Source organism: Ambystoma mexicanum, chromosome 6q, assembly GCF_040938575.1.
Source record: "Ambystoma mexicanum isolate Mex_15411 chromosome 6q, UKY_AmexF1_1, whole genome shotgun sequence".
Taxonomy (NCBI): domain Eukaryota; kingdom Metazoa; phylum Chordata; class Amphibia; order Caudata; family Ambystomatidae; genus Ambystoma; species Ambystoma mexicanum.
The window spans coordinates 1,467,793,774-1,467,816,134 of NC_090937.1; the positions used below are offsets into that span (position 1 = coordinate 1,467,793,774).

At 47.6% G+C, this 22,361-nt stretch overlaps 1 protein-coding gene across 1 annotated transcript in view; it reads right to left on the reverse strand.

Annotated features, from left to right (window-relative positions):
• Positions 1-22,361, reverse strand: part of POLR1A (RNA polymerase I subunit A) — a 1,786,762-nt gene that overhangs the window by 1,443,764 nt on the left and 320,637 nt on the right. Inside the window, exon 5 of the mRNA XM_069632173.1 lies at positions 20,916-21,001. Within this exon, the coding sequence (XP_069488274.1) occupies positions 20,916-21,001 (86 nt within the window). The remainder of the gene's footprint in view (positions 1-20,915; positions 21,002-22,361) is intronic.

Here is a 22,361-nt window from a genome sequence, read left to right on the forward strand (position 1 = left end):
TTTTGAAGGGTGGTCACTTTATTGGAGAGGGCCTGTTGTATGTCAGAGCACCAGGTTTTGTCCATGGTGCAGATATCGAGGGAGGGAGTTAGAAGACAAATGGCGTTGCACCCAATGTTAGCCTACGGAGGGGCAGGAACAGTGTGTGTAGTTACCCTCACAGACTCAGATGTTCCCAGGTCACACAATGCATCATCTCGGGGGCGCTGGAGGACACAATCTTCCGTCCTTTGTTTGGGTGATAGGGTGCACAGGGATTGCAGGTTAGAGTGCTTCTTCCAGTCGGGTCCAACTTCAAAATGCAACACCACAGGATGAGCTATGCAGATGGTCACGGTGCAGACCCTTTCAGGACCATTCACGGGTTGAAGGAAGGCAGGTTCAAGAGACAGACACTCTTTGCAGGAGACGACAGGCGATCTTCTAGTCATGGTCACAGAAGCAGCTCCAGGACAGGTTCGCTTGATGCTAGGAAACTGAAATTACAGGAGTAGGCGACTTATGCCACAAGATGGAAGTCACCAAAGTTCCAGACTTGAATGCAGAAAGGAAACCTCTCTTGTGGATAGCCCACGAGGGAGTTGGTCAGTCCAGTAACACCTGCAAAGGCTCTTGGGGCATGCAACCCTGAGTAGGTGTGGAGACTAGATGGTTCCACTAGTCCAAAGGTTGAAGCACCGATGAGGGTCTTCCAAGATTTTGCAAAGGAACAGAGCTTCAACAGGCCAGTGACTGGAGAGGATGCTGGCCCAATGCAGAAGTCTCGGTGTCGTCCACGGGGTGCTCTTCATCATAGGATTCTTTGTTTCCACGTAGATCTGAAGAATGTCTGCAAGAGTCCTACTCTTATCCAGACTAAGAGCTGGAAGCAGGTCTAAGCCTACCAATGGAAAGGATCTGCCACATTCAAACAGCTAGTAGTTGTTCAATCAGGAACAACTAGTGATTCTCATCCACCCAGCAGCACACATGCACGCACAACACACAGACAGACAGACAGACAGACAGACAGACAGACAGACAGACAGACAGACAGACAGACAGACCCAGTAGCCCGCAAAACAGCAGCTTTCCCGGGCAAGAGCATGGACTTATATGGGATTTCCTGACCTGTAAGGGCAGGAAGAAGACCGAACTACAATATGGTCAAAGAACAAGCAAAAAACCTTGTGGCACGGCCAGCTTAGGTTGCGAACCACCTTTAGTAGCCATTTGTAGTAAATGTCAAAGTGCACAAGTAAACTGAAGTAAAAACGGTAAAAAACGTTCCTGCTGCCACCAGCTTGTCTTAGCAACGTGTACAAAGTGACCAAAAGATTACATTTTACACTAAGTATCCCCAGTGCACTGCACTGGTTGGTGCTGTGTGCAATGTGCAGTACCCCGATATCAGGTTTGTTTTCAGTCTTTTCATCGATGTGAAAGAAGAACAAGTTGCTTACCAATTGGTAACGTTCTTTTGACTGGATGTTCCTCCAATGTATTCCTCATCTTTGAGATGTAATGTCCAGCTTTGGCTGCTTCGGAAAACGTTTTCGGCAGAGGGCTCCCTGCATCGATGGAATCGAGTCGATGTCCCTTGAGGGCCTCCGTCGAGGGTGACGTTAATGGATGTTATTAGTAGCATGCACGGCGCCCGTTGGCCTCAGTTCCGTTTTTTCCCTTCTCATGCTAGCAAAGTTGCCCATAGTACAGGCAGGCAGTAGTCAGCCGTGTTGGAACGCAAGCTGTAATAGCAGGGTCAAATTCTACAGAGGGGTAGGATGGGAGGGCGATGAGGAATACACTGGAGGAGCATCCAGTCGAAAGAACATTACCAGTTGTTAAATAACTTGTTCTTCGAATGGATTGTGTCCAACGTATTCCTCATATTTGACAGACTCAGAGGGTGAAGAATTTAGATATACCAATTGTCAAAGGACAGAATAAAGCACTGCCTTATCAAAAGTGATGTCCTGAGCGTGGTAAGTATCCAAGCAATAATGCTTGGTGAATGTGTACAACAATGACAAAGTTGCAGCATCACAGATGTTTCGAATGGGGACTCCCCTTTGCAGGGCTGTGGTAGAGGTCATGGCTCTGGTGGAGTGTGCCCTCAAACCCTTTGGTGGGTTATTGCCCGCCAGTCTAACATTCTGAAATGGTAAGGATGATCCACCGGGACAAGGTCCGTTTTGAAACAGCTTGCCCTAATTTGCGTCTAGTATATCCTATAATGTGCTGGTCATCCACTCTCAATTTGGACATCCTAGACACATAAAAGCTTACAGCTCTTCTAGGGTCCAATCTATGGTGCCTTTTTTCCTCTTTACTGGGATGCGGCAGAGGATAAAACGCCGGCAGAACAATTTTCTGATTTAGATGGAAGTCTGATACTATCTTAGGTAGGAAGGGGGTGTTTAACCCTCAACACAACCCTGTTCTTGTGGAATACGGTAAAGGGTGGCTTTGAAGAGAGTGCCTGCAACTCACTCACTCTACGTGCAGATGTTAGAGCAACCAACAGTGTAGTTTTGAAGGTTAACAACCCCAATGGACATGGGTGCAAAGTTTCAAATGGTGCGCACATTAAACATTTTAGAACCAGGTTAAGGTCCCAAACTGGAACCTGAAAAGCAGAAGGTGGGAATACATTTGTGAGCCCTTTCAGAAATTGAGTCACCAATGGAACTTTGACAAAAGAACACTCCTCCGATGAGCGCTTGAAAACGGAGAGCGCTGCTAGATAACCCTTAACAGTCCCAATGTGAAGACCTTCATGTGCTAATGAAAGCAGAAAGGATAGCACATCCGGAGTCGAAAATAGAAAAGGATCAACATTCTTTTCCCTGCACCAGTCGCCAAACTTATTCTAACGGCAACGGTACAGAGATTTTGCTGCTGGCCTTCTTGCCGAAAGCAACACCTCCATTACGTCATCTGGGAGGTCCCAATCCTTGGATCTCAACCTTTCAGAAACCATGCGTGAAGGTTGAGAGTGTTGACCTCTGGATGGAGAACCTGGCCCTCCCTTTGTGAGAGAAGATCCTCTCTTTGTGGAAGACTTATCAGAGAACAGATGATCATGTCCAGAAGGTCCGGGAACCATGTTCTCTTGGCCCAATCCCGGGCAATTAGGATCATGTGGATCCCGAACCGTCTCAACCACCTGATTACTTGAGGAATGACGGGGATCGGCGGAAACTCGTATAGCAGTGGAAAATCCCAATCCACTGCATCTCCTAGAGCTCCTATCGGAGGAAATTCCCTTGAGCAGTACCTTTCACACTTCTGGTTGATCCCGGTCGCAAACAGATCTACTTGAGGGGTTCCCCAAAGGGCAAAGATCTTTTGAAGGACTTCCTGAGATAGTTCCCACTCGTGGGAGACTGCTCTGCCTTCTCAGAGCGTCCGCCGCAATGTTCTCCTCTGTTAGGCAAAGTTTATATCCAGTACCCTTTGGGACCACTACACACAACTAGGACTACAGGTGTAAGCAAAACCAACCTTTGGTATAAGTCTGTACTACACAGTTTTTGGTAGCGGAGCTGAGGAGCCAGGCGTATCTCAAGAGGGAATGTGAGCTGTAATGATGTTACACAGAGGTCTACAATCACAAGTGTTCAAATAAACTCTTACGCTCAAGGTTTCTTTGTTAAATACTTATTAATTTATTTAACTGTCAGTTATAAAACATCCATAAGAAGGAGGCAATATAATCACACACAAATATGCTTCAGTACTGTACACTCTAAGTTTCTGAGGCATTCAGAATACTTTGAAGTAGGAGCAAAAAGGCATAGGTTAGCAGAACATTAAAATACTACAATTATTTCTTAGACAGTGCAGATATTTTGAGTTCACCAGAAGAGTCTATTCAATTCAATAGGCTAGGCCAAAGTCAATCGGCTAGAGTCTTGGATAGGATAAAGCAGTTCAGGTAAGTAAATGGAAAAGTATCTGCCAAAGTTCTCAGAAGTAGTTTGTAAAAAGAAGAATCATATGTTGGGTCACAAGCTGATTAGGCCTGCGAGTTGCAAAAGTTTCAAGCACTTTCACCGCGAGAAGTACTCTCAGTCTCATTTCACAGTATCTTACAAATGAAGAAAAAGATGTAGCTGAAGACTTCTGTTCCTGGCAGTTCCTGCAGATCTCGCTGTTCCTGGGCCTCAGTCGTGGGGACAAGAGAGAGGATGTTGGGGGACTCCTGTACTGCACTGGGAGAGTCAAAGGCTGGCACTTGGCAAACTTCAATTTCGGTTTCCTGTGAGTAAAGCACACAAACTGGTGTCCCTCTCCCTGGTTATACGGTTTGCTGCAGCACTCTGAGGAAATTCAACCAGCTCAGAGTTAAGGTGTCCAGGTGGCTTATTGTCGAGTTGAATGGTCCCACCAACTCAAAAGGGAGAAGACGTCCTTGAAGGGACTTCCCCGTCGAGGTGAACTTGGCTATTCAGACCTGCAGCAGGGCTTCACCGGGCAAACTAAAGGTCGAGGAGTTGCAGCAGCCGTCCTCTTGAAGCTCATCTTTGTTTCTTTCATTCCAGTGGTCGACTCTGCCTTCCAAGCCAAGAGACTCGCCTTTTATTCAGTTCTCTCCCATTCATTCCAGCCTAGCTGTCACTCACCCAGCAGGGAGGCTGTCCTTGCTGGACAGTCAGCTAGCCAATCAACACAGAGTGCATTTGGGTCTCCTAGGAGACTAAGCACAGGGAGTTTCGGGCACTCCTTGCCCACCCCAGACACTCAGGCGCAAGACACTCAGGCGCCAGAGGCAGTCTTCACTCCTGAAGCCCGCCAAAGGTGAATGAACAAAGGAACCAAACCTGGATTGGCGCGCAGAGCAAAACTTTAGAAGGACCTTTCCACAAAGAAACTGTGAAAAGAGAAGACCGGGACCTGTTTTTACAGAGGGGGCTCAGACGCCATCTTGAAAAAACATGCCTCCCGTGATTTAACGCTACCGGTGTTCATGGTCGGGGGAAAAATCATGGTAGTTCGTTGTAAAACCACTGCCACCAGCCATTTCGAGAGGAAAGGATAGCATTTGACTGCTACATGAGTATCTAGACACAGGGGATACTAAGTAACCCCTCTATTGTAAGATAGGGTGTGCTGGGTCTAGGAATTTAAAAAGACTAGTGAAAGTCAATTTCACTTTACTTACTCTGGGGAACAGTAGTTTATCCCAGAGAAGGTATTTAAACCTTGGAAAAGCCTGAAAAGGTTTCCCTATGCCACTGCACTGAGGGTGCTGTGTGACACAAATGAAAAGATGATGCCTATGGAGTTGTTTAGACTTCATAAACAAAAAAAATAAAAGAGTAAAACACATTGAATTAAAAAGTTCAAAGTCCCAAAGTTTAGCAAAAGAGCTGGACGGCTCTAAGGTGGGAGGAAGTGGCACATTTTTGAGAATTCTCCCCAACATCCACCCCGGCAAAGTGAACTGCCGATAGGGAGATTCCTTCTCGAATTGGCCAGTACCAGAGCTTCATTACCTCTCTGCACAGTGGTAGTGACCTTACACCTCCTCTCTTGTTGAGGTAATGCATGGCCACTGTGTTCTCCGTCATCATCGGGACATTCTTTTCCCTTACAGAGGGCAAGAAGGCCTTCAGCGCTAGTCTGATTGCCCTCAGCTCCAAAAGATTGATATGTAGTTTGGACTCCAATGGAGACCAATGACCGTTGGCTGTCAGATCGTTGGTGTGGGCTCCCCACCCAGTGGGTGAGGCGTCCGTCACTACAGTCGTCTCCGGCCATTGTTGCCAAAAAGGTTCCCCCTTCAGGATATTTTCCTCACAGGCCCACCATAGAAGATACTGCGTAACTTTGATTGGGACCTGCAGTAGATCCGACATCCGTCCAGAGAACTGGGACCATTGTGTTCGAAGAGCCCACTGTAGGGATCTCATTCGTAGACAGGCCTCTGGCAACAGGTAAATGCAGGATGCCATGAGGCCAAGCAACCTTTGGAATTCAAAGACGGGAAGACAGTGGGCATTCTGAATCTTTGTTACCATCTGGAGAATGTCTTGAGCCCTCACTCTGGGTGTCGAGCACTTTCCCAAGGACATGTCTAAAACAGCCGCGATATACTGCAGCTGTTGGGAAGGTGTCATGTGTGACTTCTTGAAATTGAGGGAGAAGCCCAGTCTGTGTAGGGAGTTGCAGGTAAGGTTGAGGTGAGTCCAGTCTTGTTCAGGAGAACACGCCCTGATCAGCCAATCGTCCAGGTAGGGGTAGACGTAAATCCCCCCTTTCCTGAGATGCACTGCTATCACCACCATTAGTTTGATGAATACCCTCGGGCGGAGGTCAACCCGAAAGGCAGGACTCGAAACAGCGGCGAACCTCAGTTATTTCCTGTGCTTGAGATGGATTGGCACATGAAAATAAGCATCCTGAAGGTCCAATGACACCAACCAATCCTGTAATTAGAGGGACTGAAGGATCTGGGAAAGTGTGACCATCTTGAATGTGTCCTTCCTAAGGAACTTGTTCAAGTATCTCAAGTCCAAGATGGATCTCAGTCCTCCGTCCTTTTTGGGGATAAAAAAATATGGGGAATACCAACCCTTGTTCCTCTCCGCTACAGGCACTGGTTCTATAGCACTTTTCTCTAGCAGGGTTAATATTTCCTGCACAAGGAGATTATCTGGAATCCTAAAAGAGTGTTTCCACGGTGGATTGGTGTGAGGCTGCATTATGAATGGGAGGCAATAACCGTGGGCTATTGTCTCCAGAGCCCACGCATCTGAAGTAATGGCTCGCCATTGTTCGAGATGCTGAGACAGTCTGCCCCCTCACCGGTGACACGTGACGCAAGCTTTCAAAGTGGTTTTGAAGCGGTTGTTGCAGCTGCCGATGGCAAGGTAGCTGCAGCTGGAGCTGGCTTAGCACCTTGTCCACCACAAGGGAACTTCTGTTGGCCTCTTTGACTGGCCATTCCTCTCACCTTTACAAATTAGGAATAGTAGCGAAAAGATCGCCCCCTTCATGGCTGTCCCGCTGGACGAAAAGGCTGAGGTTGCCTAACAGCGGCTCCTAAAGATCTTTCGGCCATCTTCGAGGTCTGCAACCTCTCAAGGCTCTCGTCAGCCTTGCTGCCAAAAAGGTGAGACCCGTCAAATCACATCTTGAAAAGACGAGCCTGCACATCCGGTGAAAAACCGGACTTCCGCAACCATGCAAATCTGCGCATCACGGTGCTCGTGGCCCTGGACCTGCTGATACTATCTGCAGTGTCCAATTCAGACTGAAGGGACTTGCACATGGCTTCCTTGCCATCCATAACAATAGCTAGGAAGCCGTTCCTTTTATCCCCTTCTGGAATATTCTTCGCCACCATGGATATGTACTCCCACAGAGTGCATGAACATTTTGCTAAGGCACATGTGGAGTTGGCCGACTTCAGGGCCATACTCCCAGCTGAAAATACTTACGTGCCCATCCATCCACGCACTTGTCGTCTCTATCAGGAGGGATGGTAGGGTATGCTGCCTTGTTAGAGGTAGCCGTGGTTGCCTGGACCACCAGACTCTCCAGAGTGGGGTATTGGGACAGGTAGCCGGGGTCGCTACTTAAAGGGCAGTATTTTCTTAAGGGACTTGTCCACCGACGGATTGGTGTACGGGGTCACCCAATTTCTGGCCACCCTTTTTTGCAGAGCCACATGGAAGGGTAATATGGGGTCAGTAGGCAGACCTTGGAGTAAAAGATCAGTCAGATAATCCTGATCACAATGTACTGGGGGTCTGGACCAGCCCAGATACTCCACCACCCTGGACATGAGCTGCTGGTATGAGGAGTCAGCGTGCTCCCCTGGTCCTGGCCTGCCATACTCCAATTCTGGAGAGGTGTCAATGCTGCTGGCATTATGTAATGTGTCACAAAGGTCTTGCATTCTACTCTCTTCCGATATCAGGCATTCCGGCACATTGGGGGTTCCATACTCCTCCTAATCAGATCTTTCCTCCTCCTCAAAAAGGGGTGAGAGGGATTTAAAAAAATCCTTCTTGGGTAGAGGGGTAAAGGTCTTTTCTGACGTAGAGCTCACTGGCTTCAGACCCGAAGGCGTTGACGCAGTCTTAGCCTTAGCCTTCTTATGAGGCTCTTCAAGCACAGGGGGCTGAACCGACACCTGGCCCAGCTGACGTTGATGGCTTCGCTTACGGAGTCGGCAGTGGCTTCGATGGCGCTGAAGGCTTGCTCAAGGTTGGTGACGCAACTGGCTCCTTCAACGTTTTTGGCGCCTAGGGCCTCGAGGGTTTTGCAGGCTTCAAGGGTGTTGACGACCTCGAGCGATCGACAAGTCTCGAATGATCCTTCTCCAATCGAGGCCTCGAAGGTTCTCGATGTGGATCACGCCGTCCACTCGGGCTCGATGGCGCATGAGTTTCCAGTCGAGAACACTTCTTGCCGGCTTCAATCGAAGGCGCGGACGGAGCTTTGCCCTGCTTTTCAAAAATCTTTAGCATCTCTACCCGAAATGCTTCCCACTCCGCGGGTGTCGACTTTTTAGAAGGGCATTTCACCCTCTCGGAGGTGCCACCTGACGAGGACGACGAGGAAGGTGACAAGTGGTGCCTCCTTCTTGAACGCTTCGCCGAGGACGAAGTGTGGCAGGAGCCACTGCAGGACCTTGAAGGCTTATTATTCTTACGCCGGGGAGAGTCGGCTCTCATCTCGGCGGACGAAGAACGAGCTGGTCGGGACATATGGGGCTTGGATATCTTGCCTACCTGCAGCTTCACCTTTCGCACCCACAAAGCCTTTCCCTTCATCGCCCGACACTTCGAACAGGATTCGGTGTTGTGGCCTTCGCCCAGGCACCACAGACAGACGATGTGGATCCGTGATCGACATCTTAGAGCCGCACTTCTTGCATTTTTTTAAACCCGACCGAGGGGGTTGTCAGTGCAGAACACATTTTCTTCCTTTAAAAAAAAAAAAGTATCTACGCTGTTAGAACTGAACGAGGCGCGCCGAGATTCAAAGCAAACACGATTGCGGAAAAACGCAACTGAGGCCAACGGGCGCCGTGCGTGCTACTTATATTCTTTCACAGCTCAGTTCCTTGTACAATCTTTCTGTGAACTTGGAAGAAACGTTGGGGTTTCAATATATTTCTAAGCAATGACCAAGTTTTATGTCGGTCTTTAAAGCACTCAGTCTTTTCCTAGACTGTCAAACAAAAGTACAATAATTATTCCTTCTGTATTTCAGGGAGGTGGAATAACTGTTTCTCTCTTGACAAACCTACAACCAGTGATCGGATCGAAGTCTTCATTCAGCTTTGACAACTACCTGGAACCATTTGTTTTACTTCTGTTAGGAAGGGGGGACGATCGTGCCAGGCCCCCTCAGCATTTTCGGTTGAGGCAGAGGCCTGGAAGTGTGCAGTAGGGACTCGGGGAAGGGACAGGTGCGAGGTGGGGATAATGCAGGGAGGATGGGGATTTTTTTTTCTAGAGAACATGGTGAACCAAATGCCATCTTAGATAGTAGCAGCCCTATTGGAATCGAGGCCTAACTTCCCGCTGCAGCCAGGGCTGCAGGCCCAAGCCACAGACATATAAATAAGTCAATGAATGCAGGAATATGGTGTAGCTTGGGCACCAGCAAGAAAGGCCAGAGCTGCAATGATTCATAGACGCTTCATTGTTTCATGTTGCCAACATTTTGTATCCCAGAAGGAATGCGCCCTGCAAGGCAATGAGGGGGTTGAGAGCTCTCTGCAAAAAGCGATCCCAAGAGAAAGAGGGCAGGAGCCTCTGAGCTTTCCTGTCCCAGCTCTAAGTAAGAACACCCAAAATCCTCTGTCCTAAGGCCCCTCGCATTCCAAGGTATCAGTCAGTCCCAGACCACCAACCATAAAACTGTTGGACCCCCAATCGATCAGGCAAGATCAGAAAGCAGGGACCAGTTGCCTACACCATAGGTCACCTGATTTGTGCTGCGAGGTGCAAGGAGGAGTAAAACATAGCTAAAACGAGGGTGGGGAGTTTTGGATGGGTGCCAACGTGCCCGAAATTGAGTTAGTGTGTGCGCGATGCAATGGCTCGAAGTATCTTCTTAACCCTTGTCTGCAGTATCAGGTGCACATCAGGTTAGAGATAGAGCCTGCATTGTTTTTCTTTGCCTAATAGTCAATTAAATGTAGCTTCATGCCTGATGATGCACAAGGAAGAGCCCACATGGAAGATGATGGACAGGAGGGGCTGGGACCAATGGCCTGGCATCCCATATGGAGCAGGCAGCCTATGTACAGGTGGGCTGCGAACTGTCAAAGTGGTTAAAAACCACTGAACAGGTTATAATGCCGTGTTCTTTCAAGAGAGGGGCACCTGCTACCTTTTTTGTATTTTTGGAAGCAACTTGGGGTTGGTCACCCTAAGCTACCCGGGGGCAACCAGACTGGGATTCCCTGCTCATTGTGCTCAGTGAGGCACAGCTCCACCTCACTGATGAGGCCCAACAAGGCTGAAACACGTGTATGGGGTTGCTGTTGGTACTCTTGTTCACAAGTGAATTGTCATAGCATTTCGGTGCTGGACTGCCCATGTGGGCGGGACAAAGACTGATATGCAAATGGATATTTCCCATCTGTGAAAGGTACAGAGAGCAAAAAGCAGATGGCTGAGAACACTCAAAGTGGTTAAAAACCACTGAACAGGTTATCATACCGTGTTCTTTCGAGAGAGGGGCGCCTGCTACCTTTTTTGTATTTATGTACAGGGTCGCACCACCCAGCCATTTACATGACATGCATTACTTACCGTAATAGCATTTCTGATGATTGTATCTGCTTAGATTCACATGCTGTGCATATGGTCCGACATCCAGTGGTAACCGCGGAGTATTGCATCTTGTCTTTCGGGGACCGAAAGAGGATGTCGGCATAGGCATGTCTGTAACACTATCCCTATCGTGACGTGTAGTGTACCCAAAATCCATCACGCGCCGAGGTCCCTCCAATTGTATTTTTTCTGCCATGAGGGAGCACAAGGCTATTGTGAGTACATGAAGAAAGTAATAAGACGTCTATGTTCGTTCCACCCTGAGCGGGGAGGTAGGGAAGGCGCATGTGAATCTAAGCAGATACAATCATCAGAAATGCTAGTAAGTCCAAATTCTATGACCTCAGGAGCCATTCTACTAAGTTCAGAGTTTGTGGGCATGGGTGTAGGATTGCCCCCTGTCTTGAGACATGTTGTATGGGCAGGGTAGTTTTACTGGTGGGGAGAGGGACATTTCCATCAGATGAGCGAACCAGGGTTGGCGGGCCCACATGGGGGCCACCAGTATCATGGTAACTGGTTCCTGGTGCATCTTGTGCACTATCTTGTTGAGAAGGGGAGTCGGGGTGGGGGGAAAAGCGTAGACTAATTTCCCTGACCATGTTATCCAGAGACCGTTCCCCTTGGAGCGGTTCTGGGGGTACCCGGAGACGTAATCTTGGCATTGGGCGTTCTCCTGAGTTGCGAACAGATCAATCTCTGGGAAGCCCCAGTCTGCGAAGACGTTGGACACGATGTCTTCGTGCAGACGCCATTCGTATTCTATGGGCAGAGGGAAATCTCTGCTGAGCACGTCTGCCAGAAGATTGAGTTCCCCAGGAACATGTTGGGACAACAGAAACATCTTGTGTTTGAGAGCCCATATCCAAATGTTTTGGGACAGCTTGGGTAGCCCTGGAGAGTGAGTGCCCCCCTGTTTGTTTAGTTAATACATGGCTGTAGTGCGGTCTGTTAGAATCAGCACTGTCTTCCCTTGTAGTTGCATCTGAAAAGCCTTTAATGCCTTGAACACCGCTAATAGCTCGAGTAAGTTTATATGGTTGGACACTACTTGTGGGGAGCACACTCCATGCGCTGTCTACTGAAGCAGGTGAGCCCCCGACCCCGTGAGTGATGCGTCTGTCGCGAGAGTGGCTTCCATTGCAGGGGTGGTGAAGGTTGTCCCCTTCAGAAGCTTTCTCTTTCTGAGAGAGAATGAGGGCTGGCGAGACAACTACCAGATCTTCCCATTGTCCGCTGGCCGGACATCACTGGCTGTTGAGCCACTCTTGCATGGGACGCATGCACAGCTGCACGTGGGGAACCAAGCATATGCATGACGCCATCATCCCTAGCAAACACATGGCTTTGCGCACCGTCACCTTCCGACTGGCTACATACTGAGGGATCTGAAAAAGCATGTTCTGAACCCTCTTGTTGGAGGGGAAGACGAGGCTGTCTTTCGCCTGGATTAGAGCCCCCAGAAATTGTTTTACTTGACTGGGGACTAGACTGGATTTTTTCTCGTTGGAGAATCCCAGACTGAACAGAAGGTCTACGGTCCTTTGGGTGTTCAAAAAACATGTGTCGTACCAGTCCCGTTATGAGCCAGTCGTCAAAGTAAGGGTAATCCAGCACGGATAGTCTGCGCAGGTGTGCTGCTGCTACTGCCAGTACCTTGGTAAACACCCTGGACGCTGAGGCGATGCCGAAAGGGAGTACTTTGAATTGGTACTGCCTGCCCTCTTATCATGAACCTTAGATATTTCCTGTGCGCTGGCAACATTGAAATATGAAAGTATGCATCTTTCATGTCCAATGTTGCCATGTAGTCCCCCTGTTTCGACAGTGGGATCACCTCCTGTAGTGTTACCATGCAAAACTTTTGAGGTTTTATGAATTTGTTCGCTGGGCGAATTTCTAGCACAGGGCGCATGGTGAAGTCCTTTTTGGGTACAAGGAAGTACACTGAATAAATACCCTTGTTTACCTGAAGAATAGGGACGGCTTCTATGGCGTCCTTTCCCAGCAGCGCTTCCACCTCAGGATCTCCAGATGGTCCGGTGAGAGGCACTGTGAGCGCGGTGGTCTGAATTGTGGAGGTCTGGCGAATTCCACGCAGTACCCGTGGGCGACCGCCTTTATGACCCACTGGTCTGAAGTTATCCCCTCCCTTGTCGTGAGGAAAGATGTTAAGCACCCCACCGACCAGGGTGACATGGGAGGAGAACTGGATCAGACGGTCATTTCAGACCAGAGGCTGCTGTTCCTCTAGGATTGGGGCCTCTACCTCTGGCTTTGCTGCGTCGCTGACCCCTTGGTGGGTAGTATGCAGGGCTTCCTAATGTTTGTCCAGCATTAAATTTCCCGTGCCATAGTTCTGACTTGCAACGGACTGCCTTCGAAAGGACCGACGAGCATTACCTCCTCTCTGGGGGGAAGGTCTTTGAGTAATTTGTTGCAGGGATTTAAGAGTCTCATGCTCTTTTTTGGATGTTTCTAGGGCCTCATCGACCGCCTTTCCGAAAAGGTTAGTTTCTTCAATGGGTTTATTGATGAGAGTAGCTTATGTCTCAGGCTTAAACCCTGAGGTACGAAGCCAAGCGTGCCTTTTAAGTAAGGTTCCCTGTGCCAGAGACACCTGCCTGCTGTTTCAGCCGTGTCCAGAGTGTTCTTTATCACATTCTGGTTCACTTGCCTGCCTTCGGCCACAATAGTGAGAAGCTTGGACCTGATGGGCTTGGGACCTCCTGGAGACCTTCCTGTACTAGGTTCCACTGAGCGTCAGTATAACTCGCCAGCAGCGTAGTGTTATTCGTTATGCGCGTTGTATATGCGTGTCATGCGTCACGATTCCCCTTCTTATGATGCCCCTTCTGCACACATACCCACTCCTATTCGATTAGGGCGGCAGCGGTTCAGTGCCCATTGGCATCACTCATGGAAAGGCACCAGTTACCATCACCCAGAACACCTGCGTTTGTTTCTCCACTGGCAACTTCCTCAGCGACTCGGCACAGGCCGTATCAGACGCCCTGTTGACAGGCAACCCCGATCGGTTCCGTATCACATGACTCGGAAGACCTGATCACGTGATGAAACCACGAATCACGTGGCACGGAAGACCCGATCACATGACGACATATCAACAGGATAAATGCTTTGAGTACGTGCCTTTTCAGTGCTTCACAGCTGTTCTATCCAGCACTGTTTGGTGCACTCTTGAACCTCTACCCTCTGCTTTTTGGATTACGGATTTTTGCTTAACGGTTTCCCTTCGCTTCCTCCTTGGAATGTTTGCCTGCAGCTCTGCACTTCGGCATACCGACCTACGGACTTCCATACCTGGACTCCTTCGGATACTCCTTTCGGATTTGTTAACAGTTGTCTTTCTGGAAAACCCTCAACCACGGATCTCACACGGACTGTTTTGGCTTATCCTGTACTGTTACCACGCTTCAAGTCCTTTCCCTAACTCCTGCTGCACCCGCAGTGCTCTCACAAGTATTGCCAGTGTGTGACATAACTTCCAGCAAAGGCAGTGACCAACCTGCTCCACCCTACTGCTGTCGCCGCTTCCCACACACTGAGGGTGCTCCCAGATCGCTCACCACATTGTTCACCCCGAGCCCACGGTTTGGTTAATGCCTCATCCATTTCACATCTAGGTAAGCCATCTAGTGGTGCAGACTCTTTCTTCCCTATTTTGTTACTGCTCATTTGGTGTTGTGTTAATTACCTGCTTGGCTTTCAGCAGCTTGGGGTTTCCGGCGCTCCTGGTTCCTGGCGTTCCAGCACCTAATACCTGTGGCTTCAAGGATCGCACAGAGAGTTATTTAGTATCTCTGTGTGGTACTTGGGGACAGAGGCTTTCATAATCTACACGAATATCAAGTTTTGACAATGCAGCAGCCGAGGTAACCCGCTTACCTAAGGCATATAACCTCTTGGATTCTCTACCTGGAGGCGTCTCTCCCGTAGCAAGGGGTACTCCTGCACGTTTCCGGGTGGAAGTCACTACCAGGGAATCGGGGGTGGCATGCCCTTCAATGTATTGAGGGTCCGAAGGAGCTGGCCGAAATACATTTTTCTACTCTTGGGTTCACTGCCCGCGTTTGAGCTGGTGACACCATGGAGGGGGGCAATCTTCTCTTAATAGAATTAAGGAGGGGAATGGCCTGGCTAGAGGGGGGTTTCTCCTTAAGAATATCTTCATCCTGCTCAGGCACCGCCTCTTTCGACAGCCCTGCTGGCGCTTTCACCTTTTTTGACATACCCGTCGAGATAGGTAGAGGGGTTGTGTGTTTAGTGTAATGTCTTCGTACGCCCCTGTCGTCGGGGGTTGTCCCTGAAGCGAGACCAGAGTCAGGCCTTGAAGGGTCGGGGCAGGCGTGGTGGACTTAGAATTGTTGTTCTTGCCGTCGAAATGACTTAAGGGGGAATAACCGACAAGTCGGTTTAGGATAAACAATGTCTCTTACGTAAGAGCTCTGCTACAGGGCAACCAGTTATCTGGGCGTAAAAAAAGAATCTGAGGGACCTCAGCGCGTGAGGGATTTTGGGTACACTACACGTCATGATAGGGATAGTGTTACAAACACGCCTATGCCGACGTCCCGTTTCGGTCCCCGAAAAGACAAGATGCAATACTCCGCGGTTACCACTGGATGTCAGACCATAACCATATGCACAGCATGTCATTCTAAGCCGATTAGCAAGCATCAGAATTATACATTATGTAATTTACGCCACTGATGACGCTGTGTTCCTTCATAAAGTGTTGCGCATACTGATTTTGCCAGAACGTTCCATGCGAGCAGAGTACTTTGATGATGCATTTCTATTTTGGTGGAAATAAAATGTTGGTCTCCTTGCAAGTGATGTTCTTGGCATTATTCCCTAGTGGGTTGTATTTTTTCTGGTGTGAGCGTTGAGGGGTTTCCTACACTCCCCTTCTACTCCTTTGGATACTTGGAAACAAAACATGATTCTCTGCTCTCATCGAGTTGTTTTCAAAGGACTACGTGTCTCAGCATGCAACAAGGGATGTCACAAAAGGGTTTTCAAGTTGATTGGGTGATTGGACTTTGCATCCAAATGTGCAACAAATGATGTCCCCAATGTTAATTGGTGCTCATGTCCCAACATGCAACGAAGGTATTCAGCCTTCCTTGTTATTTCTGGACTATGTTCTAACTTTGTATTCCCCAAGATGCATCAAATGTTTTCAATCTTTGTCTCATGGTCCAACTTATCTTCTGTTTTGGTATAGGATTCCGGTCTCCCAGAATGCAGTTTATGGAATAGATTCTTCCTAGAATTCGCTCCACCATTCTTCCAGGTTCTAGCCTATGACATCTCTTCTCCGGGTTGCTCTTCAGTCTCTCACTTATAAGAATTCCCACTTTCTTTTTCACTGTTCTGGTTCTCATACCCTCCCTGTGTTTGTTCTTTTACTGACAGACTCTGTGCCTTATCTCTTCACTAACCTAACATCTTCCTCCGGCTTCTCTGTGCCTCTCGCCCTCTTAATAATCAGACCAATGCAATGTCTTCCGCTCTGCAATGTCTTAGAGAGCAGCTTGCTCTCCATGCAGTCTTCACGGCATTAGCACCTTCTTCTTAGTTGGATGAGGTACATCTGATCGTACATGTCTGTTTGCTGTATTTTTTGCTTTGTTTTTTATAGGGATGGGGCGCGGGGGGCAGGAGCCACAAAATCCCCCTTTCACCATGTTAGGGGAGCTTTTCTAAAGGCCTACTGGAAGTAAGACTTTAGTAAGCTATCCCAGTGGTTTGTAGATCTCCAACTCTTACTATCAGTCTGTACTAGCTCAGGGCCTGGGTAGTGTGGCACAGCAGTCAGGCTTATCTTAGGAGGAAGATGTGAGCTGCGGGTAAGTACTCTGAATCTTAGTTAGACAGGCACAACAAACAAGCACTTACACATATAGTTATATAAAAGATATATATTTATTACTTTTACACCAGAATCACTTTGAATACTTTAGACGTTTGCGGTAGAACACTTAGGAATACTAGATAATACACTTCAAAGGGCACTTTCACTTTTATGTTTGTTCGTGGTTACATTTGTAGCAACGTTAGAAAGGAAAAAGACATCGTTATCGTATTATCAGTAATTGCGCACTCATGCGGTCTTCAATAGGTCATACGGTAATGCTTTTATTCTGCAAACACATTTAGGACAGTCACTTAAAGGAAGGAAAATAAGTGGTTAGTGCTATATAAGCTTAGTTCAAGGTTCTAGAGACGGTTCCTTTGCCTGGCAAGTCTTTAGTTAAAAAAACAGAACTAAGCTAAAGGCAGTCCAGAGAGGGCTTGAAGTCTTGACAAACAGCGAATAATGAAGAGTTCCTGCAGATTTCTTCCGGTGTTATTGGAGAAGCAAGTTAGCAACTAACAAGACACCTAACAACGGACTGGAGAATGGGTCACAAGGAGCAGCTTGGGTCAGAGCTAAGAGGGGGTTGACCTGAACACCTCTATGTGAACCCCAATGCCCTGGAGAAACTTCTTGGAATCTGTTAAGCAATATCTTTTTCCCCAAAGTACCTTTTGTTTAAAGAATGTGTTTGTGTTGGCTTCTCCGCAATGGGGCATCTCTGTACCCAACCTCCTGATTCCTTGGTCTGGTGATAAAAGGCAGGACAATGGACGGTGCCTCTCAGTAGCAGTCTCGAGAGGGGTCCTGTAGCACGACTTTCAGCAACTTCTTGGTTTACTCTGCTGTTTCGGATCCTTTTCAGCAGCACCAACAAAGGACACCGATCGCCCGGTCAATCTTCTTAGCTTCCTGCAGTCCCACACTCTGGTGAGTGGGTCTGGGCGAGTTGGATCGGATCTCTGGAGTGTCCTCACGGGTTCAGCACAGATTTGGACGGATTCAGCCTTTCCACAACGATGCATCGAAATGGGCAGCAAGTCTCCTGGTATTGGGGGTTCTGCAGCTCTGGAAGCTCCTAGGACCTTGGGAGATGGCTCGTTGCAAAGTTCGTCTTGGGACTGGTTGTTCCCACCAGCCAAAGGGAAGGAGTCGTATTCTTCGGAGCTCCTCTGTCGCATAGAAAACTGGGTCAGGACTGCAGTGGTCGCTTCACGGTCTTGCAGGGTACGCAGGCGTCTCTGGTCGTCTTTTTCTTCAATTACTGCTGTTTCTTATGGTCAGTTTGCTTTACACTCCAGAATCCTCACCTTGTATACAGTTCCAGCACACACTCCTTTGCAATCTCTCTCAGCATTTTACAGAAAGGGACGTTTGGCAGTCCAATCAGGACAGCCAGATCCACTGTGAGAGTGGGACCTATTCAGGCACTCTGGCAGACAAAGGACAGAGGGGTGGACGACTCCCCCCCACCCCCACTTCCTGCCTGCCAAGACCGTCTGGAGCCTAAGTGGGGATACCTACTGGTACCCACACACAGACCTACCCATCCCAGAATGGTTGAAGAAGGGCTGACAAATAACAACCATGCTAGCAATAGTGAAAAAAGAAGGGAGGCCCCAAGTTGGTACTTGGATGCACCTATTGTGCACTACGAGGCTATAAACATAGCCTGCTATATAAAATATACACAATAGTTGGTAGAACACATCCACTTCCAGCAGCTGTAACTAGGTGATTGTCTATGTGACTAAAAAAACCACAGGAGCAGAGGGAAGGGGGATTCTAAGTATCCCTTTGGCACTCCACTGAAGCTGGGGTGTGCTATTCTCTTAGTCTATAGAGTTTTGGAAGAGACACCAAATATCTCTCTATCCTTAAGAACTGCAGTTACTTAAGGATGCACCTATTGTGCACTACGAGGCTATAAACATAGCCTGCTATATAAAATATACACAATAGTTGGTAGAACACATCCACTTCCAGCAGCTGTAACTAGGTGATTGTCTATGTGACTAAAAAAACCACAGGAGCAGAGGGAAGGGGGATTCTAAGTATCCCTTTGGCACTCCACTGAAGCTGGGGTGTGCTATTCTCTTAGTCTATAGAGTTTTGGAAGAGACACCAAATATCTCTCTATCCTTAAGAACTGCAGTTACTTAAGGATATATAAAAATAATCTTAAAGGAGGACCCTAGGGGTCCTCAGCAACATTTCCCAAAAGGAGCTCTGTGCTGCAGTAGTAAAGCACAGATGCCTTTAAGAGCTATGGAGCAGACAGACTCCATAGTACAGGTAGATTAAAAAGAATAGCACCACTAATTCAGGATTAAAAGAAAAAGGTACAGAAGTCCAGCAAAACGTTCTTGGGTTCTCACTAGGAGAGGGGATGAAGCACAATAATGATAAATCTCCCTAACACACCATGCCTACCCCAACCTCCCACTACCATAAAAATCGATGTACACTTACCCCGCACCCACCTTAACAAATGATGCAAAACATATGCCAAAACAGTCTTTTCAGCAAATGAGGTGAAATGGCTGCGATCAGATAGGTTGATAGGTTTCAGGTACCTTCTGGATTTCTCTCAGCTTCTGCGCTGGTTTCTTTGGCCATCTTGCTGACGGTGCTCAGCATGGACGCTCTCCTCCTACTGGCCAGCATGCATCTGGCAATAGGCACATTCTTGTCTCTCTTGCAAAATTAGATTTTTAAGGGTTTTGTAGCTGCCGCCTTGGTCACATGAACATTAAAAAAAAAACATGCATCTCTGTTCGGCTTCCATGGTGCAGGTGACATCTTACCTTGTACCAGATATACAACTAGAAAGGGAACAGTCTACAGTAATTTGGATACAGGGGTCTCAGAGAAAATAAATATTTACACTACCACAGTGCCCCTTGCCATTTTAGAGCATGTACCAAACAACGTTATCCACCCAAGCTTTTATGCATTAACAAATTAAATAGAATGATGTATTTTAACAAATATTTCCTGTTTTCACATCAGTCATGAATGACTGATTGAGAACATTTGAGCTATTCAATTTGTTCTTATCCCCCATGGTTCTTGGTACAGAATCCGGTATGCTGAAATGCCTGATAATTCTATGCCTATATTTCTTACTGTAAAACAGCACAGCGGACCAGACATCAAAGCACAATACTCTCCTGGTTTGGTCATCTCTTACCACTGAGTTCCAAGGTTGCAAATTCAAGAGGCAGCCTTTGATGCACACAAATGACTATGACCACGCAAGTAAACAAAGTGGCAAATAGAATTTTCTTCCAATTAAAACCTCTGAAAATAACTCCGGCCTCTCAGATTGGACCCCAGTGATAGGTATGGAAGTCCACTCCTGGCTTGATAATGTAATGCTTTGTATGTAGGCCTCTGCTCTTGCTCAATGGATACGCTTTAAAGGGCTCAGAATGTGGCAGATATCCTGGTATCTGGATTCCACAAACAAGATCAAATCTCAGAGGCTAGACTTTCATTCCACTGGCAGATTCAAGTTGGCCAGTCTTGCCTTTCAGATAACTGAATAATCTTGTTCCCTCCTGATTGTGGGACAGACAACTCTGTATTTCTTTATTTAATTCACTATGAACCTCAGAACGTACCCTCTGATGCTCTCATCCTGTACAAACTCCCTTCCAAAGGATGACACCGGTTAGCTGTTCAAGAACTCCCAAACATGGAATGTTCCCTCAAGTGATGTAAAGGCCAGCTTTTTTTTTTTTTAAATCACGTTTTCAGCCAACATCAAATCCTTCGACTTTCATGAAAGCAGACAAGTTTCTGCTCAATCAACTATCCTACATACAGTAATTGAAATGGCCATCCATGTTTTCGTAGAAGCCACGTTACTAATTTGGACTCTTCGTAAGTAAGTTCCACAGCAGGCATAGGAGACTGTGACCTGAGGTATGGTCATGCAATATTGAAACCACTGAGAAATCCTTACTGAAGGAAGCCTCTTTTTCAAAATGTTCTTAACCGATCCGACAGCTCAATGAATGAAGCACTCACAGTTATGATCAGTCTTCTACCTAAAGGTCACAGATTGAATCTCGGCAGGCTAACTCAGTCCTTCATCCTTTGAGGAATTGAGAACCATTAAGTAAGTCCATTATTGTAACACCTATTATTAACAGCACTAAGCTGCATAGTATTCATTGGCAGGCACATGATAGCTTTCAATTGCAAACTTTTAGCAGCACAATCGGAACATAAAAGCTTACTTGCAGTGAGGACATCTCTTGGAGTTCATGTGCGATTTCCAAAACTGTCCAACCAGATTGCTTCGGCACTCACAGACATTCTTTACCTAATAAAAAGAGAAACGTAAAAGATACATCATTCACAACTGATTCATGGAGGGATAAAACACCAACTTGGAATGTGTTATAAATCTTTTTACTGTACAATGTTAAATAATCTAGTCAGTCAAATGTCTTTTATATAGATTGCCAGACACCATGGTCCTGAAGAGGGAGGCAGCAGTCCCAGTTTTTCACACTATGTCACTTGTCCCGAAGCGTAACTACAAGGTAGTCAAATGCTACACATTTTGGAATAGGTTTTGGAGCAAGATTTTCAGAACACTTTGCTGGGAGTAAATGCAAGTCATGTCACATCCTAGTGTGTGGTTGAGATAGCATATACGTAATCATCTCTCACCACTGCCAAGAGATCATGTAGCTCAGAAAAGACACAAACAGATATAGAAGTGATAGTACAGAAGAAAGCGCATTATAAAATGGAGAGAGGAGGGGAATATAAGGCGAAGAGAGATATCGGTGCAATGCAGAGGAAGGAAAAGATGTTAAAATTAAAATTAGCAGAGTGTCATCCGCATAGCACTGAAAGTTGGGGCAAAGAGCGGCAATGCGATAGGCAAAAAGTGCCACGTATTGGTTGAACAGCCAAGGAGAGAGGTTAGACCCCTGGGGAACACCACAGGTAGAGATAGAGATAGAGGAGAGGAAGGACCCAAGTTGGACCTGGGAGGGTCGATCAGAGAGGAAAAAAGTCAGCCACGCCAAGGCCTGACCGGTGATACCCAGGTTGTCACGGAGACGGTTGAGCAGGATGGTATGGTTGACTGTGTCAAAGGCAGAAGAGAGATCAAGTAAGATGAGGACACAGGGGGTGTTGGAGTCAAGGTCAGAGAGAAGGTCTTCACGGATGTTCAGGAGAGCAGTTTTCGTGCTTCTGGCAGCTCTGAAGCCAGACTGATGGTCATGAAGACAACCATCAGATTAAGCTGTGAGATGGCCAGCATTTCCAGAAGTTTGCCCAGGAAGGGAGTGATGGAGATTGGGCGATAGTTAGCTGGGCAGGACGGGTCGGCAGAGGGTTTCTTAAGAAGACTGTGCACAAGGGAGTGCTTCAGGGGGATGGAAAGACTCCAAAGGCGAAGGAGTGGTTGCAGAAGTCGGCCAGAGCAGGAGCTAGGGAGTCTATGTGGTCCTTGATGGTTTTGGAGGAACAGGGATGAACCTGTTTTGACGAGAAATTCATAGTTCAGACTTGTCTAGAGATCTGGTCTGGGGAGAACAGGGGTAAGGCAGAGAAGAATGGAGGAGAGGTGGCCGAAGTAGGGCGGGAGCAAGAGCTGGGAGTAGAGGGAGGAGGGGGAGAGGAAGAGAGAGAGGACAGGATTTCCAGAGTTTTACAGATGAAAT